The 23962-nt window shown below is 40.3% G+C and overlaps 4 protein-coding genes across 6 annotated transcripts; 2 read left to right on the top strand and 2 right to left on the bottom strand.

Annotated features, from left to right (window-relative positions):
• Positions 1 to 120: 120 nt before the first annotated feature.
• On the top strand, positions 121 to 2306 carry LOC116051262 (heat shock protein beta-7-like). Its single transcript, XM_031301528.2, has 4 exons — positions 121 to 235; positions 469 to 602; positions 1039 to 1164; positions 1835 to 2306. Exons 1-4 carry the CDS (start codon positions 157 to 159, stop codon positions 1904 to 1906), a joined length of 411 nt encoding a protein of 136 aa, XP_031157388.1. The 5' UTR covers positions 121 to 156; the 3' UTR covers positions 1907 to 2306.
• Positions 2307 to 2313: 7 nt separating this feature from the next.
• Positions 2314 to 5670, top strand: cplane2 (ciliogenesis and planar polarity effector 2). The gene is made up of 6 exons (XM_031301527.2): positions 2314 to 2352; positions 2546 to 2731; positions 3614 to 3766; positions 3861 to 3985; positions 4159 to 4298; positions 4397 to 5670. The coding sequence occupies exons 2-6, from the start codon at positions 2617 to 2619 to the stop codon at positions 4590 to 4592; spliced, it is 729 nt and encodes a 242-aa protein (XP_031157387.1). The 5' UTR covers positions 2314 to 2352; positions 2546 to 2616; the 3' UTR covers positions 4593 to 5670.
• si:ch73-15b2.5 (rho guanine nucleotide exchange factor 19) lies at positions 5567 to 10010 on the bottom strand. The gene is made up of 13 exons (XM_031301522.2): positions 9738 to 10010; positions 9636 to 9701; positions 9395 to 9541; positions 9252 to 9316; positions 8871 to 9151; positions 7435 to 7595; positions 7199 to 7351; positions 6980 to 7109; positions 6786 to 6860; positions 6536 to 6628; positions 6276 to 6421; positions 6025 to 6183; positions 5567 to 5928 (listed from the first exon to the last, which is right to left on the bottom strand). Exons 1-13 carry the CDS (start codon positions 9875 to 9877, stop codon positions 5883 to 5885), a joined length of 1662 nt encoding a protein of 553 aa, XP_031157382.1. The 5' UTR covers positions 9878 to 10010; the 3' UTR covers positions 5567 to 5882.
• An 864-nt stretch (positions 10011 to 10874) lies between these two features.
• Positions 10875 to 21806, bottom strand: ddi2 (DNA-damage inducible protein 2). 3 transcript variants are annotated; one of them, XM_036001868.1, is made up of 11 exons: positions 21650 to 21806; positions 21323 to 21494; positions 20438 to 20567; positions 19454 to 19747; positions 19235 to 19361; positions 18819 to 18946; positions 18232 to 18360; positions 17206 to 17309; positions 16870 to 17062; positions 12385 to 13382; positions 10875 to 12348 (listed from the first exon to the last, which is right to left on the bottom strand). In XM_036001868.1, the coding sequence occupies exons 2-11, from the start codon at positions 21458 to 21460 to the stop codon at positions 11971 to 11973; spliced, it is 2619 nt and encodes an 872-aa protein (XP_035857761.1). In that variant the 5' UTR covers positions 21461 to 21494; positions 21650 to 21806; the 3' UTR covers positions 10875 to 11970. The 3 variants fall into 3 exon arrangements, with proteins under 3 accessions (XP_035857761.1, XP_031157383.2, XP_035857762.1); XM_036001869.1 differs by lacking the exon at positions 10875 to 12348 and adding an exon at positions 13712 to 13760 and having other exon boundaries at positions 13190 to 13382; XM_031301523.2 differs by having other exon boundaries at positions 10875 to 13382.
• Between the last annotated feature and the right edge of the window lie 2156 nt (positions 21807 to 23962).

The following is a 23962-nucleotide window of genomic DNA, read 5'->3' as shown; positions in this document are numbered from 1 at the left end:
CACGCACATACGCACGCACGCACGCACACACACAAGCACGCACACACGCGCACAAACACAAACACACACACACACACATATATATATATATAGAGAGAGATTAGAATGACCTCTCTTGGATCCAGACCGTAGATACACAACACCTCCTCAGCCTCCATGGAGAAAGGTCAAGGTATTTTCTCTGAAGATTCAGGATCACTGCCTCAGCAGACCTGTAGAGACAGCAAATTTACAGGTCAGATTAACAAAGATTGAGATATATATATATATATATATATATATATATATATATATATATATATATATATATATATATATATATATATTCTTTTTTTCCTATTTATATAGCATTTTTGACCAGATTTTTTGTGTGTAAAATCAGTGAATGTTAGAAACCTGAGGACCGGCCTCTCAGTTTGTGTCATGTAGTCATCAAGATTTGAGAGCTGTAAATGATTTCTGTTTCAGGCCACTCATATCCTACAGGGAAGATCCAGGTCATTGGAGACATTTTTCAGTTCACAGTCGATGTGAGTGAATTTTGTCCAGAAGATGTTATCATCACAACTTCCAACAACCTGATTGAGGTGCATGCGGAGAAGGTGAGCCATGCAGTCAGTCAGCCTGGTTTAGTAAATGGCCAATCTGTAATAGTAACCACAAAACAGTAAAGTGACCTGTTGTTTGATTGCTGAATTAGGCTTGAGAGGAAATATATATTAAGTAATTTGATAGAAGTATTTTGAATTTTGGCTGTAGCCTAGAGTATTCTTCACAGCCAACACGAATGCAGATAATATCAACATATAAATGAACTAAAGTACTCATGTTATAGTAATGGCTTAAATCTAATGGATTACTGGAGTTGGGTTACAGAACAGCTCAAAGTGACTTTAAATTAGGGCCTAAAATTTGAGTTATCAAACCCTCATTTTCCCCTGCTTACAATGTAAAGAAATAAATGTGTACAAATTCTTTGAATTTAACTTTTCCACACCAATAATGTATGCCTTCCTTGTGTTCTCATACATTATGCAGCTGGGAGAAGATGGCACAGTAACAAACACTTTTTCCCACCAATGCAAACTACCATCGGGTGTGGACCCCATATCGGTGACCATGACGATGGAGAGCAGTGGGGCCCTGACTGTGAGAGCTCACAGGGTATTATAATGCCTAAAACCTCCTCCCTGTATTTAATGATTCAATGCTGGAGTTTAGTGCCCTCTGGTGGTGGGCAAAGCGAACCAACGCACCATTCATGTACTATCAGAAATATGAAAAATCCCCTTCCAGTGCACTTGAACCCAACAACAAGGCAAATGATGTATAAAAAGTGGGATTTTCCATGATGCTCTTGTTAAAATCAAGGCCAAACAGCAGCAGATGGCACAAAAACCTGAAATATTCACACACAACTTTTGTTAGCAGATTAACTGAACCGTTATCAACATGTCTCCTGCAACTCTATGAGGCTTAATATCTGAAGTGTAGGCCTACTCACAGTCGCTTTTTTACAGTTTTTCTCAACTGTTTACACACTGACCACAACCTGTAACTCATGTACCAACCCTCTGAACCAATTCTTCTCAAATATAAGCACATTTACACCCAGATTTCAGTTCTGGGAACTGAAATTCGGGGAACTGAAATCTGGCTATTTCTATTTATCTAACTATTTCATTTTTGTAATTAGTTAGGCCTATGTAGCCTAATCCATTGGATTACAAAAAAATGTAATCTAATCTGAACAATTTTGGAATACTTCAAAATCAAATTTAAAACATTGCACCTTATACTAAAAAATTGACAAACATTTGCATGTGCTTGTTAGTTGCAGGATATACAGTATGTACTGTATCAGAGAAAGGACAGGAGGAGCAAAGAACATACTGCAATGTGGTGAAAGTGGACGAGGCAGAAGATGCTTGGTCAGCTTCCTAATGAGAACAGGACTGATGAGGAAAATCCTATGATACATCCAAAGAGGTTATATACAACCTCTTTGGCACATCCATTGGGAAGTTCTGACAGACTGGACACTGTAGGAGTTAACTAAATCCAGAAGATGGCAGTAGTGCAACATTAAGGATAAAACTGCCGTTAAACCCCAAACCCAAAGAAGAGGAAAAAGTAAAACACGGAAGTGACGTGACGTCAGGAAGCTGTTGTCAAGGGATGTTTGTTTTTTTCTTTTACTCTATTGTGGTTTTTCATTACGGACGTTTTTATCAGGTGGCTGCACTACTTTTAGATTAAAAATGCTATTTGCCGACAAAAGTTGTTATTAAATTGCTTTATGGTGAGAAAAGACTACAGTTCTACAGTCTGACTTTTTTGATGAAAAACTGACCTTAGCGGGGTTTACGTGCAGTTTAGTGTCCCAAATTATTTTCCAAAAACTGAGTGTCCCAAATGATGGTGGTTATGGTTAGCTAGGTTTATAGGGTTAGGGCTACAAAACACCTGTTAAATAGGTGGTTTAGCAGGTTCATAATTAAGGATATTGTATGGGGAATTTGGGACACTAAACTGCACGTATACCCCTTAGCAGTGTGACGCTAACGTTACCTTTAGCTAGCTATCTGAGCAGCACAACTAGCTAGAGATAACAACATGGCACAAGTTCCTCCTTCCTCCGGATCAATCGTAGTAGCTGACTGGCATCGATGTAAAGACAGCAAAGAATATTTCAGCAAAATTCTACACAAGAAGAGACGCAAAAACTTCGGTATGACTAAGAAACGGTACCATTTTGGTTGAATCGCAACAGTTTTCAAAAGCAGCACATGATTAATATGGAACAGCAGGGCTTTAATTATACAACAAAGTATTTCAGGAAATGTGTTCAACAGAACATTTTTGAACAAACGTATGATGTATGAATTGTACGTGGGAAACAGTCTCACAAAGTGGCTGGTAGATACATGTGCATTTCCAATAATACATCTCCACCATCTCTACCAAAAAAACTTGGAAGACATGATGTGGGTTTTGTCATTATTGGCTCTAGATGTAGGGAGAGTTGGTAGCATTTATAAACATGACTTTTAATTGTCTTATGAGGCTATACGAATATTGTAAATGACACAATTTGTGTCATAACTTATGACACAAATTGTTGTCATAAGTTATGACAACAAATAACTTGTTCTGAGAAAACAGAACAATGTAAAAGAAAGAAAATGACATGTTACAAGCCTGCCTCTATAATACCATGTACAGTTTCACTGGACAATCAACATGAAATCACTAAAAACAAGATGGCATAACAAAACCTAGGATTGTTGTGTGTGTGTTTTTTTTTTAAAAATAATTTGTGATGTATAATATAGATGTAGGAGATTTCTAAGAGTGTCATACACTTGACATATACAGTATTTAATAAACAAAATGATAGACAAACTAATTCAGGGGCTCTATATAATTGCTTGGAAGCTACTTCCATGCTGCCATGTTGTGTAACAAATTCCAATTCAGAATTTTAAGACCAAGTGACACAGTGATCTTTGACCAGCACACCATTTTGACGCGGTCACGACTGAAAAGTATGAATACCAAGCAGTACACAAAAGTAACTATTTAGACGGCCCTTTTAAAACTTGTTTTACAGGCCTGTTGGAGTCTCCGGTGATGCCCCCACACATAGCTGTGGACACAGTTCACTATAAGATCTTCATCTCTGGCAAGAGTGGAGTCGGGAAAACTGCTCTTGCTGCACGTCTTGCAGGCCTGAATATTCCCAACATGCACTATGAAACCACAGGTAGGTCTAGAATCAATTGCTTTTAGAGTAATTTATACAATTAAGGGTAAATATGGTCACAAATATTTGTCCAATTTGTCTCTTGTTGTTTAAGGTATTGAGACGACAATGGTGTATTGGCCAGTGAAGCTGAGAGAAAATGGCAGAGTGCTTTTCTTCCGTCTGCAGCTCTGGGACTGTGGAGAGAATGTCTTGCGTAGATTTGACCATTTGTTGCCAGTATGTTTATAATATAAAGGGTTTTTCACACAGCACATTGTATTGAGTTATGAACTAATGTGAAACAGAAAAAAAAGACTATTTTTCTAGGTTAAAAAAAAAAATAATAATAATAAGTACCACAACACCATCACACCAGACTTTTTGTCAAATCCCTGTTCCCTGTCTTCCAGGCCTGTAAGGAGCAGGTGGACGCCGTCCTTTTCCTGTTCTCCTTCACTGACAGGACATCCTTCGATGATCTGTCAAATCAAATTGCTAAATGGACTGGGACACCTGTGGGTCGTGTCGTGAAATTTGTGGTTGGCACCAAGTATCCTTTTGTGTTCTTTAAAACTTGAAAGTGTTTTGAGGGCTTAGTGTATAACTATTAATACAGAGATGGGCATTCATCCTTAATGTTCCCTTTAGATTTGACCTTTTCATGCACTGTGATGTGGCAGAGAGAGACGTGAGGGACTTCCAGGAGACATGGAGCTTACCGGTGCTGCGTGTAGGCGGGGAGGTCAGTGACGGGCTGGGTGATGTAGCCCCCCTCCTCAACTGCCTGGCGGAGAGCCTGTGGCATCAGGACTGTGTTACAGCCAGATCAGCCAGCCACCATTAACAGCAGGAGACAGACTACTTTAATACCGAAAATGATTTTAAAGAGGCAGTTGAGGTGAACTGGAGGTTCACCCCTGGGTGTCTGCCTTCAAGGGATTGCACTTAGCAGCTGATCTGGGAGTGCTTCAGATTTCTCAGGATGAGATGGAGGCTGCTGTTGAGATAAATGGACCATTCCCTCCGACACTATGACTGCTGTCAAGATGGATTTTTGATTCTGAAATGTCTTAAATTCTCCCATCCTATGTCAGCAGGTTGTTGAATCAATCACGATTATGGGTACGTCCCATAGCACTTAATTGCCTCCTTGAAGCCTCCACTTGCTTCCCTTCCTCGCGTAGAGAGGCAAGGCGACGAGCAAATGTGTTTTAGAGAGATGAGACGTCCTTTCCTCGGAAGCGTCACATGAATTAGTCAGCTGTTTGGGCGTTGTTAGGAACTTCTTCAGCTGCACAGCTTCCGGGAAGGCTGCTCTCGGGTATCCTCGCCTCGATGATCCCTCCTCGATGCTCGCTCCTCACTCCTCGGGGCAGAAATAAGAGCTTTGAGACTGCCTTCACCGAGGAGGGACAGAACAACTTCCAGTTCAGCAGAGGACTGAGGAGTCGAGGAGCTAACAAATAAGGGTTATGAGATTCAGCCATTGTCTGGGACTTCGGTTATGTTAACGTGCAGAAGCTTGTATTTTGTGTTCTCCATGCCATTGAGTGCCAGTTAATTAAGTGCATAATTAAGTTCTCACTTATTAGCACCAAAACACTTTGTTTGAGACACCTTTTTCTACTGTTTTTTTCCCCACAGATTCCTGTTAACATCTTCTAAAAGCACCAAAAATGTCAAAACATTAAAACAGTGTTAAATATTTTTATGTCAGAAGATCAGGGGCCGTTTGTCAAGTTCTTGTTACCAGCTTCAATTTTTTGTTGCATTAGGCTGAGCTGACAAAGTCAGACTTTTTTTTTTTTTTTTATTAAAAAAAAAAAAATAAAAAAAATAAAAAGGGCACATTGCTTAAAAGAGGCCAGCATTTTAATACAAGTGAAAAAAAATCTATTCCAATAATTAAAAAGTCACCTTCATGCTTTGTGTCTAATTGTGACATGTTCAGTGCATGTTTGAACCCGTCACGTCTTATCAAGTGCAGTCGAGTTAAGATTAATTTTAAGAGTGAACCAAATTTACATTTACCAAATTCTTTCAATTATCAAAATGTATACATTAGTAATGTGCAAGTTAAAACAACCAAAGTTTGAATTATAAAATAAAAAATGATCACACAATAATGTTCCCATCACTGATTAGACGAAAGTGCCTTCATCCACGCCTCTTTATCTGACCTGCAATTTAAAAAAGAAAAAAGAAAAGAATCACAGATGGATGACTGGCTGCTGAAGATTTTAGTCATTAAAAACATAAAAGATGTCCACTTGTACCTTGTGTGTGCAACAAGTATCATGGCGGTTGGTTGTCTGGTGTGACTTTGAGAGAGATGCAACAGAAAGGAGTCTGGGGGTAGACCCAGGACCTCAGTCTTCAGAATGTGCACACGTGTGGGGAATTCAGCATGATCCACAACTGTGAACCTCTGGTCCCTGATATGCGGAGAGAAAACAGTCTGGTTCAAAAGGCAATTCAGTAATAGGATGGTTAAAAATAGGTTTGTGGTGTTAAAAGATGAAGTTACTTTTTCGAGGAGATGATCAAAAGGTCATTGAAGAGGTGGAGGTAGATGCTGACGAATGATACTCTTGAGTTGTAAGCTGCCACAGTCAGCTGTCTCATGGGACCCTGGTGCACCAAAAAACGCCCACTTACGATCAGAGGGACTGACTGGATGGAGGAAGAGGCAGTCAGTCAGAATTTATAACAGACTTGATTTTATTGTGTAAACCTGCAGATGTCCAATATATTACGTGAGAAAGAAAAAAAAAGAAAACTTGTCACCTTAACTTTGCCAAAATCCAGCAGCATTTCCAGGCAGACCAGCTCCTTGATTTGTTTAATTTTGCTGACCCGCTTGTCACACTCGGTCACTATCTGGTCAGAGTAGATAGTAATGCCATTTTTGACATATTTAGAGTTGACTTTGAAAGCTATCTACATGGCAAGTCCTATTCATTTTCTCAGTTCCCTTCCAATAACAAGCTCACTCCCCTATTCAGAATCTGAACACTTGAATGTAAAACAATATTACCTCATGGATGGCTTCAATTGCTTTTTTGAGATTTGAAATTGAGGCAGAGCCTGGTTCAGTCAGTTTCAGGATGCTCTGAAATGACAAAAACCCAACTTTAGTTGACGTCTGAAACAAGAAAGAAAGAAAGAAAGAAAGAAAGAAAGAAAGAAAGAAAGAAAGATATAATTTCAATTATCACCAGATGCCTATACCTCTAGGATGAGTTTAATACGAGTAATTCTCTGGAAGGGAAGGACAAGGAATGACTTCAGGCTCTGTCTTTGACACACTGGGTCACGCTCAAGCTTCTTGATTGAATACAGAAAGTCCCTGTTCTGCTGCCTTTAAAATAAAGGAAGAGAAATACGTTTAATGAAAAGTCACTGGTGTACCAGCAGTGGTATTAAGTAGACTACAGAACAGAGACTTACAGTAGCTGGTTGAAGAGAGTCTCTTGGTACATCATGTTGGTCACATATGGCACATAGAGGCAGTGAAACTCAGGGCAGTGCTGAAGCACAATGTCTCCAATCTGAGATATTAACACACTCTTTCCCAGTTGAATTTCCAGATCCATAAGAAACCTAGAAGAGACGGACACCAGCTCAGCATAGACACCAACAAAACGAAAAAAAGAAAATTAGATACTGGTATGTGAAGCTCTGACTTTTCACTGGCTGCCATCACACGGCGAATGTTGGAAAACAAAATGTGATGCTCCCTTTGATTCAGAGTCTGTTTCAGTGCCTTTGACGCATAGAAGTGATTGACTGCAAGTCCAAGGCTCCTTAGGTAAGACGCTTCAGAGCCGATCAACTCAAACATCGACTTCAGAGGAAGAAAACGAGAACAAGGATTAAGGAAGAATGTCACACTAAACCTTAAAAGAGCATAATAAACAGTTAACAGATGAGGCTGATGATTCTGTTTATGGTCAGCAAATCCCATGAAAAACCATAACTGAAATGGTCCTACTAACCAAGTATTGCCTGTGTATTCAATTCCTCTTTGCCACAAACCTTCCATTGTTTTCCAAAAACTATTATAAATGCAAAATTTGTATTATTTCACGGCTGAAAATAGTCCCCAGCTAATGCACTTTTAACTCGGTTTGAGAAAGGAGTCCTAAAAACTATGGTGGCCAGTTGTTTATGAAGTTAATTAGCCTTTATACAAATATTTAAAACTATACATTAGTGACCCTTTCTAAGACAGAATGGATGCAGAGGCCGAGTGCTCCAGATAGAGCAGGAATCATAAAGTATTAGGAGACACTTACGCTTTTATTTTATTTTTATTTTTTTTTTTAAATGGGATTTGTTGACAACATATAAACACCAGAGTTATCCTTCAATAAACATCAGTACAGCCTGTTTTGAGATTAATGTGAACATTCCAAGCTAACATGCTAAATGTTAATGCTACACCTTACAAGTAACCCCTCCCCCAAGTTACATGCAACATTTGGTATATAAAATGCACTACATGCTAAAAATGCTAACATGGTGAAGGTTACATAAAAAGTTAGATATAACCAAGGTTCAAAATTAACACCATTTACCAGCCAAATGCTGGTAAAATATGCAAGTGGCTGGTAGATTTGCTTCAGTCACCAGCCAAAAAAACAATGGTAATCTATTAAAGTGGCTGGTCAAATTTGAACATTCACTAGCCATTTGGTTGGTGGACGAAAAAGTTAATTTTGAACCCTGGATGTAACCATATCTAACAGGTAACCGTAGCACAATAACATGCTAAATGCTAAAAGCATGACATGCTGAGTCTGAAAGAATAACCCTTTCTGATTTAGGTAGAGTGTTCATCCCTTGCCTAACTTTAAAGTTTGGCATAGGCCTACTGGTAAATAGCATAGTTGTCCCTCCATTTTCCAGTCTCTGTTGTGAAACAAACATTAGTGACCCAGGCCCAGAGCCATAGACGGGTCTCTCTCTATCACTCTGCCCAGGACCAATAATTTTGCTACACTTCTGTCTTCCTCTGTGATTTTAATGTCATTTGATCCCAAATTGGTTAAGCCAGCTCCAGAGTGGAGTGTGGAGATTATCATGACGTGTAAAGTATGAAATATAGAGCTTTCCACACCTCCTGAAGGCGAATCTCTCTGGTTGTCAGGCTGCTGAGCAAGCCAGACGCCTTCACCTCTTCTAGATCTTGCCAGAGAGTACATGGAGTCACCCTGACTGGTTGAGATAGAAGTGAGGATGGAGTCGCTTTAGGAGAGTTTAATTGAGGGGATGTAGCCTCATAGCCGAATTGACGGCGCTGCAGACCCTGGGAGCTTATCAGTTCAGACACAAAACTCGTGCTCAGTCTGTGCAGACCGTCTGTTACCGCCTGTAGACAGTAGTCCTGATACAGTGGGACTGCAGAGCAAAGGAAGAAATGCAGACAAGGTACTTTACATTGCTGTAAATGTTCCTCTATTCAATCACTGACAAGGCTGGAGGAGAAAGGTAAACTTACAAAAATGAATGTACTTTGACTGGAATGGTACATTCAGCACTTCCTCCTCAGCTGGATCGGCTGCCCTGGGTTTTATTAAGCAGGCCACATTTAGTTAAGTGTAAAAGATTATAAAGAGTATAACAATTTACAGTCTCTCTCACCTTTCTGCACTTTTTTCCTGATAATTTAATGGAGATAAAATTGGATAATCCTCAAGTGTAGGTACTGACAAGGGCACAGGGGAATGCTTTTTCAAACCCCTTGTTAAAGCCACCGACCTGAGAGCTGAAGATATGTCTATGGGAGGACTAAAAAAAAAAAAAAAAAAAGGACAGGTTTCATCGTCATTATCCTACATGCAAAGTCTACTGAAGTGTTCACCATGCACCATGTGGTCCTTACCTGCAATCCTCAAGCTGGTTCAGGGAATCATCAAGGTCTCTCTTATCAAGGCCTCCAGTGTCCAGCATACTGTTGGTTTCCAGAGAAAACCTTGAAGGAAGCTGCTCTCTCGTCTTTACGGTTTGTGTTTGTGAAATCAAATGATTCACTGGATGACTATCTCCAAAGTAGGAGTGTAGATTAGCGATAATGTTGCTGCTCCAACAGGGGCTGTTTTCATCTGTGTAGCCAAATTGAGCCATAACGCTTCAGCCTAGAACTGCTGCCACCAATACTCTATTTTAAAACTCTGACCAAGGTGCAATTGTGGATGTGTTCTACTACTATCTACTGAAGCATCCTTAATTTGGCCCAGAGCCACTCACATTAAATGATCTGTTGGATGCAGTTTGAGATTTACTGAGCTGCAATCACAAAAACTAGAACCAGGTGTGGCTCTTTTTTTTTTTTTTTTTTAAAGCTCAAGTTAACAAGCTGTGTCCTAGTTCAATACATACCCATTCAAATTGAATATTTTGAGTTTATAGACTGTTGCTTGAACAAAACAAGCAACTTTTTATCATCACTTTGGGCTCTGGGAAATTCAGATTTGTAACTATTGTCAAACATTTTATAGACCAAATGATTCATAAAAAAATAAAATAAAAAGAATTTGCAGACTAACTGAAAATCAAAATAATTAGGTAAGTTGCAGCCCTAATTCTTACCAGGGTTTGAGTAAATACTGTGTCCACATTGGTGGACAAAATTGGTAAAATATATTCAAAAGAACCTAGTATGCATACCTAAGAAACAACATTTTTCCCACAATGTATTACACAAAAATGAGAAAAGGAACAGTTTTAACAGGAAGGGAGACCAAATTTAAAAAAAAACTTGGACGGTGGTTTGTGAGCTTTGTGAATACCTCAAAAACAACACTATTAGTTTGGAAAAACATTTTGCTATAATATGAATTTGTGTGTGTATATATTAACACACCAACTGGTGGAGAAAGCACCATTTTCTGCAGTCAACTATTAATCTTTGGAAAAACTTTTAGCTATAAAATTAAATTGGCAGTGACAACAAATTCAAGGTTTTACGTGCATTTGTATCAAACAGTTGATTTAGTTAAGTACATTGATTTTTTTGTTGTTGCTGCCACTGTATATATAGAAACAATTTGATGACTTTATTAAGATGCAGCTCTTATCACACTGCGTTTACCAACCAAGTACAAAATAATTTCGCACAGTGTACAAATACTTGTTCCATTTTATTTGCAATTTAAAATGTCATACAAGATAAAAGTAGATAATTCAATCTGCCTGAACATTGTTGGTATATGACTCTTAATAAATGATGTACTGACATGGCAATATTTTAATGAATTATAAAATGAAAATGGGTGTTTTTAAAAAGGTACACACACTATTTTGATTTGACACAAAATAAAAAAGGTCTTTCTGAACAGGAGCTACGAACAGTTTTGTAATCTACACATGGCAAAGCTTTCAAAACTGTGGAAAATAATACACACAGTACAAGATACCTTCTGTTATACACATACTTGATTTAAAAATGCCAACAAACACACGTGTGGCTCAATTGTTATTTTAGTGTGATAACAGCCGTGGCTAAAGGGGGTTCCACTCTCCATCTGGAGACAGTATTTGTAAACTTGATCAAAAATGATCAACCCTTCTAAACTGCAGCAGTTCCCACAATGAAGCTTTTCCATCATTGTGGTCTGATTTGTGAATTGAAGGGGCTACAAACAACAAAAATCAACATGGTGCTTTATTTATCAGCTAATTGCTTCAAATATCCATATTTGTGCTGAATGATCTAAAGCTCACCAGACAGAGCTATTCTGGAACGGGGAGTAGGAGTAACGCTACTCCATTTTGAGATTTTTTTTTTTTTTTTTAAATTGATGCTCCACAACAATAGTTTTATGACATATCGAAGGGGAAATTATAATAATGTTTAATGGTTAAAGAATCAATCATACATTGGGCATTTAATAATGTGTCAACGATGGACGACAAAACAAGAAGAAAATCAATCTACCATACCAAATCTCTAAAAACCAATGAAATGGGTGGCCACCCAAAACATCTGCATGCAAACACACCTCACATATGCAATATCCAGAAAAGTATTACTAGTTGTCCTGTTTGTTCTTAGATATTCTGTACGACAAACCAAAGGACAGCATTTCCCTGTGTTTATACGTTCTCCCTGCTAAAAAAAAAAAAAAAAAAAGGACAGACATCTGGATCAGTAACAAGGTATAAATAAAACAGATGCTGAGTTGGGAGGCTGGGGACTCGTATGACTAGTTATGAGTCTAGGTGGGCACAGTGATACTGCGGGCTAGTAGTGCCAGTAGAGCTAGCTCCACAACCCCATGGGCTTGTTCCAGTGCCTCTGCTGCCTCCCCGGCAGAAAACCCTGCTGCCTGGATTCGCTGGATGTGCTCAGCTGGAAATGGTTCTATAAAGGGATGCGGAGGTGGGAGAAAAGGGGCTGGAGATGTAAGCTGGGGAGCCTGAGCAAGAGGAGAGGAAGAGGGGGAGGACGTGCTAGAGACTTCCTCAGGTGAGCCCACTGCCATAGACAGAGGGCTGAGAAAAGTGTGCTCAGTCTGGAGGCCAAGAGTGTCTGGGGTGTTGGTGCCAGAGGCTCGTCCATCTGCAACCCCTCTCCCCTGCTGCCCCTCAGGAGGTTCCCTGAACTCCAGGTCCCCTGCAGGATCAGGAGGAACCTCTGGCTCAGGCTGAAACCTGCTGATGTTATTTGCTTCATCTTGCCCACATCTACCTGCCCTCCTCTCCCCGGAGCCATCTGGACACTGCGCTGGTCCTTGTCCCTCCACAGTCTCTGCTGTATCGCCGCCTAGATGCTCATCGTGGCCAGAGAGGTCCGACACAAGACACTTAGATGGTCCCTCATCAGACACAGCAGCAGCATCGTTGGCTTTGGCATCGCTTGGTTCTGCACCGGCTGTGATGGCAGTAGAGGGGATACGCTGGGTGTTTTCGGGCATTGGGGGGCATGGCTCGGGGGCCACTTCGTCTGAGCAGGAGGCGCTGTGGTTTTGGGACTGAGATAGGTTGTTGGACACCAGCAGCTCGTGAAGCTCCATCAGAGCGGCCGCCAGCGACGGGATGCTGTCGGAGCTGGAGCAGTGCTCCCCTTCAGGCTGGTCCCTCTCAGAGGACACCACGCCCTGCGAGGCAGTGGGGGACTCCATTTCAACCGAGTCCCGTTTGTCAGGAGCACTCGGACAGGCTTCTGTGGCATCAGCGGTGTCAGACTCAGTCGCCTCCTGCTCCATGGGTTGAATGGGGGAAAGTTCCTCTTGATGGGGGAGCACGGGACTGTTCATCACCTCATCTGATCCATTATACCCCTCTGCATGTCCAGGCTGGACATCTGTTGAGGGACTGGGTACAGGGGACACTTTGGAGTTGCTATGGACAGGCAGAGGGTGAGAGTGGACCTGATGAGGTGTAGAATCAGCATCCTCTGCTGAGGACGAAGTCAGAGGAAGCTCCAGGAGGCCGGGGGGGTTCCGGCACAGCCCTGATGCTGAGGTCTGCTCCATGGCGGCCGGTGCGGACTGGGAGCGATCCAGGGTTTGGGGCTGGCCAGGGGAAGGACTTTGGGAAGGGGAGGTGGATGAGGACATTTGGTCTAAGGTTCTGGGTAATGTAAATGGTGGGGGCTGCGGTGAGGTAGTTTGTCCATCTGCAGTGTCTATTGTAAGAGACAATATAACTGGGAATGAAACAGTGTGTGAAGACTTCTGGAAGCATTACTTTGGATAATATGCATTTAAGGAAACAACCGAAAACACACACTTCCTTGCTGAAACTCTTGTAAAATTCCTGAATACCCGCTGCACATATCGTTTGTGACTTGTGCTACTTTTGACTGTTTTTAACAGTTATATGTATTCAGAATAAATACATAGACACAAAAGGTACAACATCAATCAACCAATCCAGCAGCAAAATAACAGCAAAATAAAAGACATAAATAGCAATGGGCTTAGCACTGGCAATGGACTTGTGAATTTGCAGTACCTGGTTGGTAGGGCCCTCTCCAGCGGTCTCCAAATGCATCAGTGCTGTCCTGCTTAGGGGTTAGGGCACACACCACACACATCATGCAAAGGGACGGAGAAAGTTAGCAGTCACACACAGGGCATGCAACAACCTATCAACCTTTTCACACACACACGAAGATGTGAAAAGTGTCATCCAAAAACAACTTGAGCCTATGTCCTGACAGAGAGGTCACAGTGTAATCACATAACCCATCACTGAACCTCAGAAAACTCAATTGAGGTCACGTCAGTAAGACATTTGATCAAAATCCTTAAAAACATGATTATCAAGACCAAAATTGATTCAACAGCTGATTAATGCCTCTTCTCTAGTGGAGTATTGCCTCATTTCACAACATGGCCACTGCAGTTCCCACCAATCCATTGCAACTCTGCTGCTGCTTATTGTTTGAATTCCACTTGCAATGTGCAGCCATTACTGGACATGACTGGCTGATGGAAACAATAACAACGACTAAGCGTATCAATGGCAATAGCACAAACGTTAATGTTAAAAGCATTAAAGGGAAACACTAACATGATTATGTTTTGACAATCTCAAATACTAACACACCTCCAATTGGTGGAGAAAGCACCACTTTCTGCTTACAGTTAACCTCCGGACAGTTGCTTTTATACCCATGTAGGAGTGGGAGATATGGATAAACTCTTCTATCACAGAATATGTAACTTTATATCACAACATTGTTAGTAGTGATGGAACATCACTTTCATGCTTGCTGCTGTGATATCTTACTGATTTACTGTGGAAGACAGTCCTGCTCACACAAATAACCACCTACGTTTCTCTATTGGCACTAGATGTCCCTTTCAGTTTGTCTTTGTAGAGGGCTTTAAGCTAACAAAATCTGACAAAATCTAACAGTCCATGCTGAACACTACAATAAGACACACTCAGTACTGTTGATTAGGAATGATGACTCCATTAAGTGTTAATGGAGGCAAAAGCGATTAAGGGTTTTCTCCAAATTTCTGCTTAATATAGGCGTTAAAATACACAGAAAATTACTACAAGATCACACCCACAAAAGGCAGCTAAAACGTAGGCAAAAGCATACAGAAGATTGCTCTGTGTTATGTCTCCTAATGCAGTATTGGCGCAATTAAAGCTTTTGTGCGTAACTCTTTTATAATAATGAACGTCCGTTACATTCAAACTATTGCTATGAGATGATACAAAGCTAATTAAGACTCGGCTCTACAAAACTCTCTGCAGGGTTCATACGCATTTTAACCAATACTTTTCCATGACTTTTTGGCAAATTTCCATGACTATGTTTTCCTGAAAATGTCAGTCGACATTATACAATAAGAATAAAAATCTGTGTTAAAGGTCCAATATGTAATATATTTACTGTAATAATTTTGAAAAAAACAGTTGGTTACTCGCAAAAACAACTGAGACACAGCCAGTAAAGTGATCCCGACTGGTCCTGGCTAACGGCGCCATGCTAACCCTGCTAACTGCTAACGTTACCGGAGGACCACGTCAGGCGGGCCACGGCTGTTAACAACATGTAGCCTGTTCAGCGGCAGTAGCCGACAACGGTGAGTTATTTGAAGCCAAGAGAGGGGGACTGTTAATCGGGAAGCGATTGTTTCCGTAATTCTAAGCCAATAAAGTGTGTTCCGTCGGGTGGAGAGGATGGCAAGGTAGTGGTATTATATTTCTAAGCTGAGGAAGTGTGTCTGTCTGGCATGTGGAGAGGACAGCGAGGTTGTTGTGTTTTTAGCGGTTCCTTCTGTAATTCTAAGCCGAAAAAGTGTGACTGTCAGTTGGGTACAGAGCTCCACGTGAGCACGGGCTTTTATGACTGTCAGTATAGCCAGCATCTAACGTTAGCTACTCCGCTGTGCTGTGAAGTAATGTCTGGCTATGTGAGTCAAGCGTCTAGCAACATTGTTGTGGATGCTGTGGTCTCAACCTGGAAACCTATGTGAACTTCGGATCTGGGGAGGAGGGAGCAGGGGAGACGACTCTCTCCAGTATTTTGAATTTGTACTGCAGTAACTATTTTAAACACTAGCTGTCAGTATTACATATTGCACCTTTAAAGTTTTCCCATTAGAGGTTTAACAATAAAATGAATGACAATTTATGTTGTTCATAGTGGGATTCGTAATATCGCGCCCCGAATAGAACGGTGAGGTTAAGACGACGTGAAATACATTTATTAATCACATATTATTATGCTGTGTTAAAAAGAATTCCATGACTTTTCCAAAACTTTCTGGGTCTTTTTAGGTTTCCAAAACCTTTCCAGGCCTGGAATTTGCATTTTTCAAATTCCATAACTTTTCCAGGTTTTTTCAAAACGTATGAACCCTGTCTCTTTATTTCTCAGCATGGCTATGTTTAGAAATTGGTGTCGTCGGGCGACTTTCGCGCACAGAAACTCCAATTAAGATAATTACCTCTTCTGCAGAGTTCATGTTTTTTTAAACCTCTATGTCCTCCTTGGCTCCTAGCAACTGTGTGGAGGAGGGGTGGGGGTGAAGCGCGATCACGGAAGGCTTGTGTCATGTGAACCATAGATATAGAACATGTTCTATATCTATGATGTGAACACACCGACAGAATTGTTGTCATTACTTAGAATAACTCATGGGGGAGACAGAAACTACGCACTATAGCTTTAACTATCATATAGTAGAAACAAAGGTTGCTAATGAAGTGTTAGCTTAGTAACCACCATATAGATATAGTTTTAAATCATAATAATACATTTGGTTTTAAGTGCCTTTCACATAACCCAAGGACACTCTACATACAGAATAAAGCAACAAATAAACCCAAACCTAATCATGAGTGTTTCCCTTTAGGCCTAAAGAACTTGATCTTAGCCATGAACTCATTTATCTTCTTTTATTATATACGCTTACATTTGCCTGATAGACATCTCTCAATTTCCTGACCTCATCTAATTCTGAAGTACATATAATTTGCTGAGGTGATGACATAAAGTGATCATGTGACTGAAAATTCAGATGACTGCATAAATGAGGTTGAGAGTAAGAAGCTTTAAGTGGCACATGCAAATGTGGTTCTAACTGAGCTGAAACAAGCCCAATGAAAAACAGGCTAAAGTGCAGAGATGGGAGACTGTTTCTTACCGCTTTCCTGTATGGACCTCTGAAGTGCCTCTGCCAGTTCTCTGTCACCAATCTCATCTGGACGGGCGTCTTCACGCCCCTCTGCTCCGTATGCCAGCCGGGCACACTCTGGCAGCTCGGCCTCACACAGGAAGCGAGTCTCAGTGCCTGTAGTGCCTATTAGAAGCACGTTCTTCTTCAGGTCTATCGAACACTACGAGAAAAACATATTCAACAATATTCTTCAACCTTCCTTTACATTCAGTATACAGGGAACACAAAAATGGAAATATTGTGTAACTAATTCCAACCCGACACTGTACTGCACACTGTGATCAGGTAAAAAGGGGCTCACACCTGATGTCTCTTCAGCATATCCAGGCCAAGGAGCATGTCCATTGGCTGATCCTCCAAGATGGAGAAAGAACAAGGAAGGAAGTCCCCCTCTATTTGGACCTGAGCTACATGAGCACAACGAGACAACACAATTTAAACTATGCTCAAATGTCATGCAGAGGCTTGATTACTGATGCAGTTAATGGAATAGATCAAGGGAAAAGTATTCTACCTACCCAGAGTCAGACAATCTCTGACACCATTGTATATCTCTGTGTGCAGTTTTAAAAAGGTATGTTGAATCCTAAGTTAAGGTAGTTTGTGGATATCTGCAGTAAGTTACTTTGTATTTGTACAACTAGCGTTGACAGCGTTTCTTACAAAGCCATTTCATAATAAATGTGTGGAATAATGTATTTTTAACCATAACTAGTGAAAAGGAAGTAGACTCAAAAACATCCATTAATTGTGCTAAGCTAGGCTATCTAACCATTCAGCACGTTTTTAAAACTGCATACAACGTTTGTCTGACCCTAAGTAGGAAAAATTCAGCAAAAACTGAAATATACCTTAAAGCGTAACTCTCGCCAAAATGCAACCTAGGGTCTTTTTGTGAATGTACCCGAGTCAAACTTTCGTTTAAAAGCATATTTAGGACGGAATGCCACTTTTAAGATTTACTGTCTTTTACCGTAACAATGTTGTCAATGCTTTCGTTAAGGTGTACAGCCCCTGGTGATACTTGGAGCAAAGTTTCATGTTGTGTCGAGCCTTCTTAGTGTTTTAAAAATAGCTATTTTGAGGCTAGCATAAAAGTGCCCCTAGCACTCCCATTCAAAAGGCCATTTGACCGAAAAACGAAAATACAGTAAATCTTAAAAGTGGCGATTACGTCCTAAATATGCTTTTAAACGAAAGTTTGACTCGGGTACATTCACAAAAAGACCCTAGGTTGCATTTTGGCGAGAGTTACGCTTTAATGTTTTTTTTTCTGGGAACTAGTCTGACGTTATAATACAGTGTTGCACAAAAAAAACAAACACTCACCCAAATGAACTCTGCCAATGATCTTCTGGGTGCCAACTCCTTTGGCAATCCCGGCCCAGCGACGGTCCACCAGCCGCATGATGTTACAGCGCTCAGCACATGCTTGGCTCATGATGGTCATCTGGGCTCCTAAAAACAAAGAATGTCAGAACTCTACAAAAATGTTTAATGCTAACCAAAAAAAAAAAAATCCAAAAAACGGCCTGTGCAATAAAAAGGGGAATACAATGCTGCGTAAATCCAAATGGTACAGCACGTGTATCATATTTCTGTGCTCCAGGATAAGGTTACTCTTCCCCATCTTGGCTGAGACATTGTAAAGATCACAAGGGGAATGAGATCACTAGATAGAAGAGTGTGAAGATAGAAGCGGCTGAAATCGATAATATATATATATAATTTACAAACATGCAGACCTGTGTGAATCAAATCAGAGAACTGAAACACATTTTGCTCTCTTGTTTATCTGTTAAGCAACAAACAAACACTAAACCACAAAGTAGCACACCAACATCTCAGTAGCATTCCCGTTCATGGCCAGACAATTGTAACTACTACACATGGGATCAGGATTTAATGCTCATTACCTGAGTCAACAAAAGCTTTCACAGGGTGCCCATTGACTTTGCAGTTAATGTAGAGCATAACCACCTGTCCAAAGCTTTCTGGGGCCTCCTCCATTGCAATGGTCATATTTTCTTCCACATTGTGCTGCCTGGAATATGCACAAATCCAAAGGGTAAGACTTTTTTTTTTTGGTTTTTAAGAATGAAAACATGCTGCCTAACTTTGGGAAACAAGCTGCCTTTCCTAAGGTTAGTTCTAAATAGTACAGTACAGTACAGTAAAAGTCATAAAAATTCAATATATAAAAAATTTTACACCACAGCATGTAGTTATGGAAGTAAAACTGAGCTGTACCATGCTGAAGACGAGGGGTATTATGTGTTCTGTTATGAATATTTACAAGTAGTCAACAAAATCTACGTTCTCTGCACCATACCTGATGTCCTCCTCAATCTTAGCTTGGGCATCCAAATCAAAAGGATCAGCAGTCAAAAGCCTGATCCTCTCCTGCTCTCTCTTGGCTCGATCCTGCTGTTGCTCCTGCAGCACTTTGGTGAAACGCTCTGAGGAAATAGACAGTTACACTAGCATGATCGATTCAAATCTGCCATAAACAGAAATCGCGGCATGTGACATCAACTGTTTTTTTGTTTACCCAAGTCTCCACTCAGCAGGGCCTCAGCAAGTGGCGGGTTTCGCTCCTTGAGAAGTGAAAGCTCATGTGGATTGGATAATAGCATTTGTTGGAGTAAGGCAGGGTCATCTAGCCCCTGAGGAGAGGAGCCACGAAAGGCCATTGGCGTGGAAGGTTGTGCCGTGCGCTGCGGCTGCTGTTGAGGCTGCGGCGGCGGCTGCTGTGAAGCCTGTTGCTGCGGCCTTATGGCACCATGTTGACTAGATGAAGATGTGCCAGGGATTGTGATGGAGCGAAAGTCAATATGGGGCAGACCTTAGAAGCACAAAGGATAAATAGTGAGAGGTTATAATTAGGGCTGTCAATCAATTAAAATGTTTAATCGTGATTAATCACATGATTGTCCATAGTTAACTTGCGATTAATCGCACATTTTTTAATCTGTTCTAAATGTACTTTCAGAGGGATATTTTTCAAGTTTGGCCAGTTTGGTGATCCCCTGGATATTATCACAGAGCATTTTACGGTTTCTGCTAGCTATCCACAACATTACTGCTGCATCGCTTTCCTAATTTCCCAAATTATGGAGCGGCCCGAGGCCCAAATTACACAACGTGTTAAATCGTTATTATCGTGTTAATTTTGACAGCCCTCGTTATAACGCATAGATCTTTTATGTCTTTTGAATAGTGTTGCCTTGTGTCCCTAGATTTTAAGTCAACACTTTTCTCTTCCTGTAACCTGCACTTACTTCCCTCATACTTTTGATGGTGGTCGCTACCTAGAACTACCGGCACTAATACAGGTTGAATAAATGTATTTGGATGTAAAACAACATTGTGAATATCAGCATTGTTGTTTTTGTCCTGCCTATTTCTGAACTCTCAATTCAAGTCCTACACAAAATCAAGTCCCAACCGCCTTCTTGTGGAAAAACATCAATCCACGGAAGAACCCTCAGAGCGATCTACCTTTCATATCATTTTCAACAAACACGTGTGTTACCTGGAAAGGCTGGCTGAGTTGGTGGGGGCCTTCTGTCAGCTTGCCTGAGAACCACCACATCTCCATCCTTAACACCATAGGTCCCCAAGGCACGAGTGGGGTCTTTTAGGGGCTGTTCTACATATGTGATCTGTTTATGGGAAAATACAGAATTAAATTGTATATGTCATCATACAGAAGATTTACAGATTATGCTTGTGTTGTATTTGATGTGAATATTGAATCCCTGACTGAATAAGCTAAGCATGCTAACACAGATAAGATATTAAATTAGCTGAAATTGTACAGTTGTTACAAAATGCTGCAGTCATTAGGTGGCACTTCCTATTGCAAACTCTACTTTTCAGTAAGTAAACTAGCAGTTTCACTGGCTGGCCAATTCAGTGGTCTTCCTGACTGCGACTACTGCCTTAACCCAGATCTACAAGGTTATATTACTTGGTGTCAATGTATTTGTTTCAGGTTCATTTCTCACCCTCACTTTCTGTTTCCCGCGTGCCCACAGACATATTTCATAACAGACCAAGCTGTATTAATTATGAAAAGGAAGACAACCCCCTACCTGCAAAAGCGTTTCCCAAAAAAGCAAAGCTGTTCACGTTGGGAAATTTGTTGGGGTAAAATGTCTTTGTGACCAGAATTTTATCTGTCAAGACTGACTTTCAGTTTAGTTAAGGCTACCCACTTAGCTAGCTAGCTAAGCCGACTGTTTGTAACCGTTAATAGCCGTTGGGGGCACAAGTCAGCAAATGTGTCTGCAGTTAATAAACGAAGTTTCGCAACAGCCCGTCCATCAAAACAGCAAAAGTACGATTCATGCTAGCAAGTCAGTTAGCAAGCTAATAGCTACGTTAGCTCTATGGCTACAGCTAGCCTGGGTCTTACCTGAATTTCCCCAGCTGGGATTCCTGATTCCAGTTCACAAAGTGCTATAAAGTCTCTCAGCTCCAGCTCTGGGGATACATCGAGGGCGAAGGTGGTTTCTGGACGATCCGTCGGCGCGCAGAACACGGTGACCAGCATCGCTTTTTTGGGGCAGGATCACTAGACAAACCCGCTGTAACAGAATGCGGTTAGTGTAGATCCTTGTTTCACAAAAGAAAACCCGATTGTTATTGGTATTTTGTACAGTTTTAAGATGTGTTTCAGTACAAAAAGCGTCAGAGGGTAAACTGATATCACACGGATAGACAGTGACTGCTTTGCACTTACTGGGTAAAAGCCTGATGTGACAGTTTCTCTATTAACAACAACTAAACAACATCAAGTATTGCTCAGTGCCGCATTTCATCCAGCTTGTTTTTCGACATGTCGCATTACAGAATTTGCTGTCGTGATTCGTGAGAAGTTTCTTCTTCTAATCTTAAAAGCACTGCAAGCCAGAGTCCTATTACCACCATCTACTGGATCCTTTGGAAATTATACATATTCAAGACAAGGCATAATGAAACTTAGAATAATTATACCATTTGATTATTTTGCCCTTTTGGCCCTGGCATATTATATTGACTTATTATAAGGCTTTATGAAATCAATATAAAAAGGGTTACATTTGACAGGACTGCACTGACCAAGTAACAAACAGTGGTTGTTATTTCCTTTATTATTTACACAAAATCCACAGCTTATTATATTTCAGGTAAGTGAGTTCAGTGTCAACCTGCATGTACTATCTGTAGCCTACTTTTGTGAGCTGGGTAGAGGTGGGATCGGTATTAAATACTGTCAGCCAGTGACAAGTAATGAACAATGTTTTAAATGTAAATATTTTTTCAAAGCTGCAGTATTTTTGTGCTAGACACCACACAACCTAAATTGCACGAGTCCATTCCCATCCTGTTAATGTGTGTGTCCACTGGCACATTGTGTGTTTTCAGAGTGTTGTGCCCTATGAGTGATCTTGACAACCATTGTTTGGGTGGTAACTTAACCTACACACAGATTTCAGAAGTACGCAGTTAAAAAAAGGAACGAATAAAAATACCAGAGCCACAAATACTTTCTCCTCAGCTCCGTACACCCAACTTTAAACACTAAGCTGCAGAAAATAATTTATTTGCTTTTGGCCTCAATATGTGTTAGTCACACATTTTGAGGCCAAAAGCAAAGAAATTATTTTGCATACTATTCACAACAATGTCGCTTAACAAATGGTCAGACTTGGTCTCCCTCCCCTACAGAAAGTTTGTGGTTTTGGGGATAACAGGAGTTTTGTCAAATGTATCGCAAAGCACTATGTTGTAGTTGAATACTACAATTGTGAAATATAATCTTCTTTGAAGCAACATCATTCTTAAACAATAACTAAACAAACTAATATTTAAAGGACTTTTGCTAGCTCAGTGTATAAAATAGTTTTGTAATCACTGTGTACAGTTGAAATATATTTCAGTTGATGAGAACTGAGGACGAGAACTGAATGTAAACTGTTTTTATAATTCAAAATCAAGTGTCTTGCAGCCATATGTAGATTTATGCATATTTAATCCAAGTCAGAACACTGAATCTGAATGAAGACGCCAATTGCCGTCTATGTGTTTCTTTTTTCTTTTTAGCTGTACAGGCAATATTTACTCACCACACTGAAACAGAAAATGTTCTGTTTCAGTGTGGTGAGTAAAATAGTCCCATTACAAATTAGAGGATGAGAAGTCTGAGACATGAGTCTTAGTCTCATGTCGTAATGTCCATTTTACGTTCTGTAAATACAAATTCAATTCAAGGGCACGAGATAAAAACTCCTTATGAATTTAAACAACATTCATTCCACATATGCTTAATCTTACTGCAATATTTTGAGAATGCAAAAGTGTATGCTAATGAAAAAGCATATTAGAATGTGTGTTAAAGCCCCACAGACCAACAGTCAATCAGCACAGTCTGATTAGCCCTCTTCTTAAGATTAAGCGGGCGTTTACAGACTCCAGTTAGTTTAGGTGGGACAATTTACACCTTTATCATTATTATTAGTCCCAAGACTCATTAGGGACCAACACATCACTACGTCAGTGTGCACAGTCACGTCACAGTCTTTACTTTAATACTTCTATGGGTTGTCCAAAGCAAAGAAAGGAAACTTGCTATGTTGTGTTGTGTTTTTAAATTTCCACTTCCCTGACATGCTTTGTCATGGAGTTTGTTTCCTTTTGAAACTTTGTCTCAGGAGCAAAATATCTTTATAGAGAAAGTTAGAAATCACAGAATAAGCGGTCTGATTAAAACCTTCTGTGATGTCAGAAAGAGACAAACAATGGACTTCTCTACTGATAAAAATCTTGGCAAATATAGAAATTCACTTTGAGTTGGCCATCAGATGAACATCATTTCAGTGATGACAGCTCAGCATGACTCATCACATCATGTAAGCTGCTTTTCACTTTTTAGACTTGTTAAATTGGTTTATGTTAATAGTGTATCAAGATGACAACCAGTCACTTGAGCATGGACTTAATAAGAATTGAGTGATGCCCTAATTAAAGTGTTTTTTATAATTTAACTGAGCAACAGCCAGCTAACACTTTAGCA

This window comes from Sander lucioperca, chromosome 6 (assembly GCF_008315115.2).
Source record: "Sander lucioperca isolate FBNREF2018 chromosome 6, SLUC_FBN_1.2, whole genome shotgun sequence".
NCBI lineage: Eukaryota > Metazoa > Chordata > Actinopteri > Perciformes > Percidae > Sander > Sander lucioperca.
Note: the sequence above shows the minus strand (reverse complement) of the source record. Positions and strands in the feature narration are given on the sequence as shown.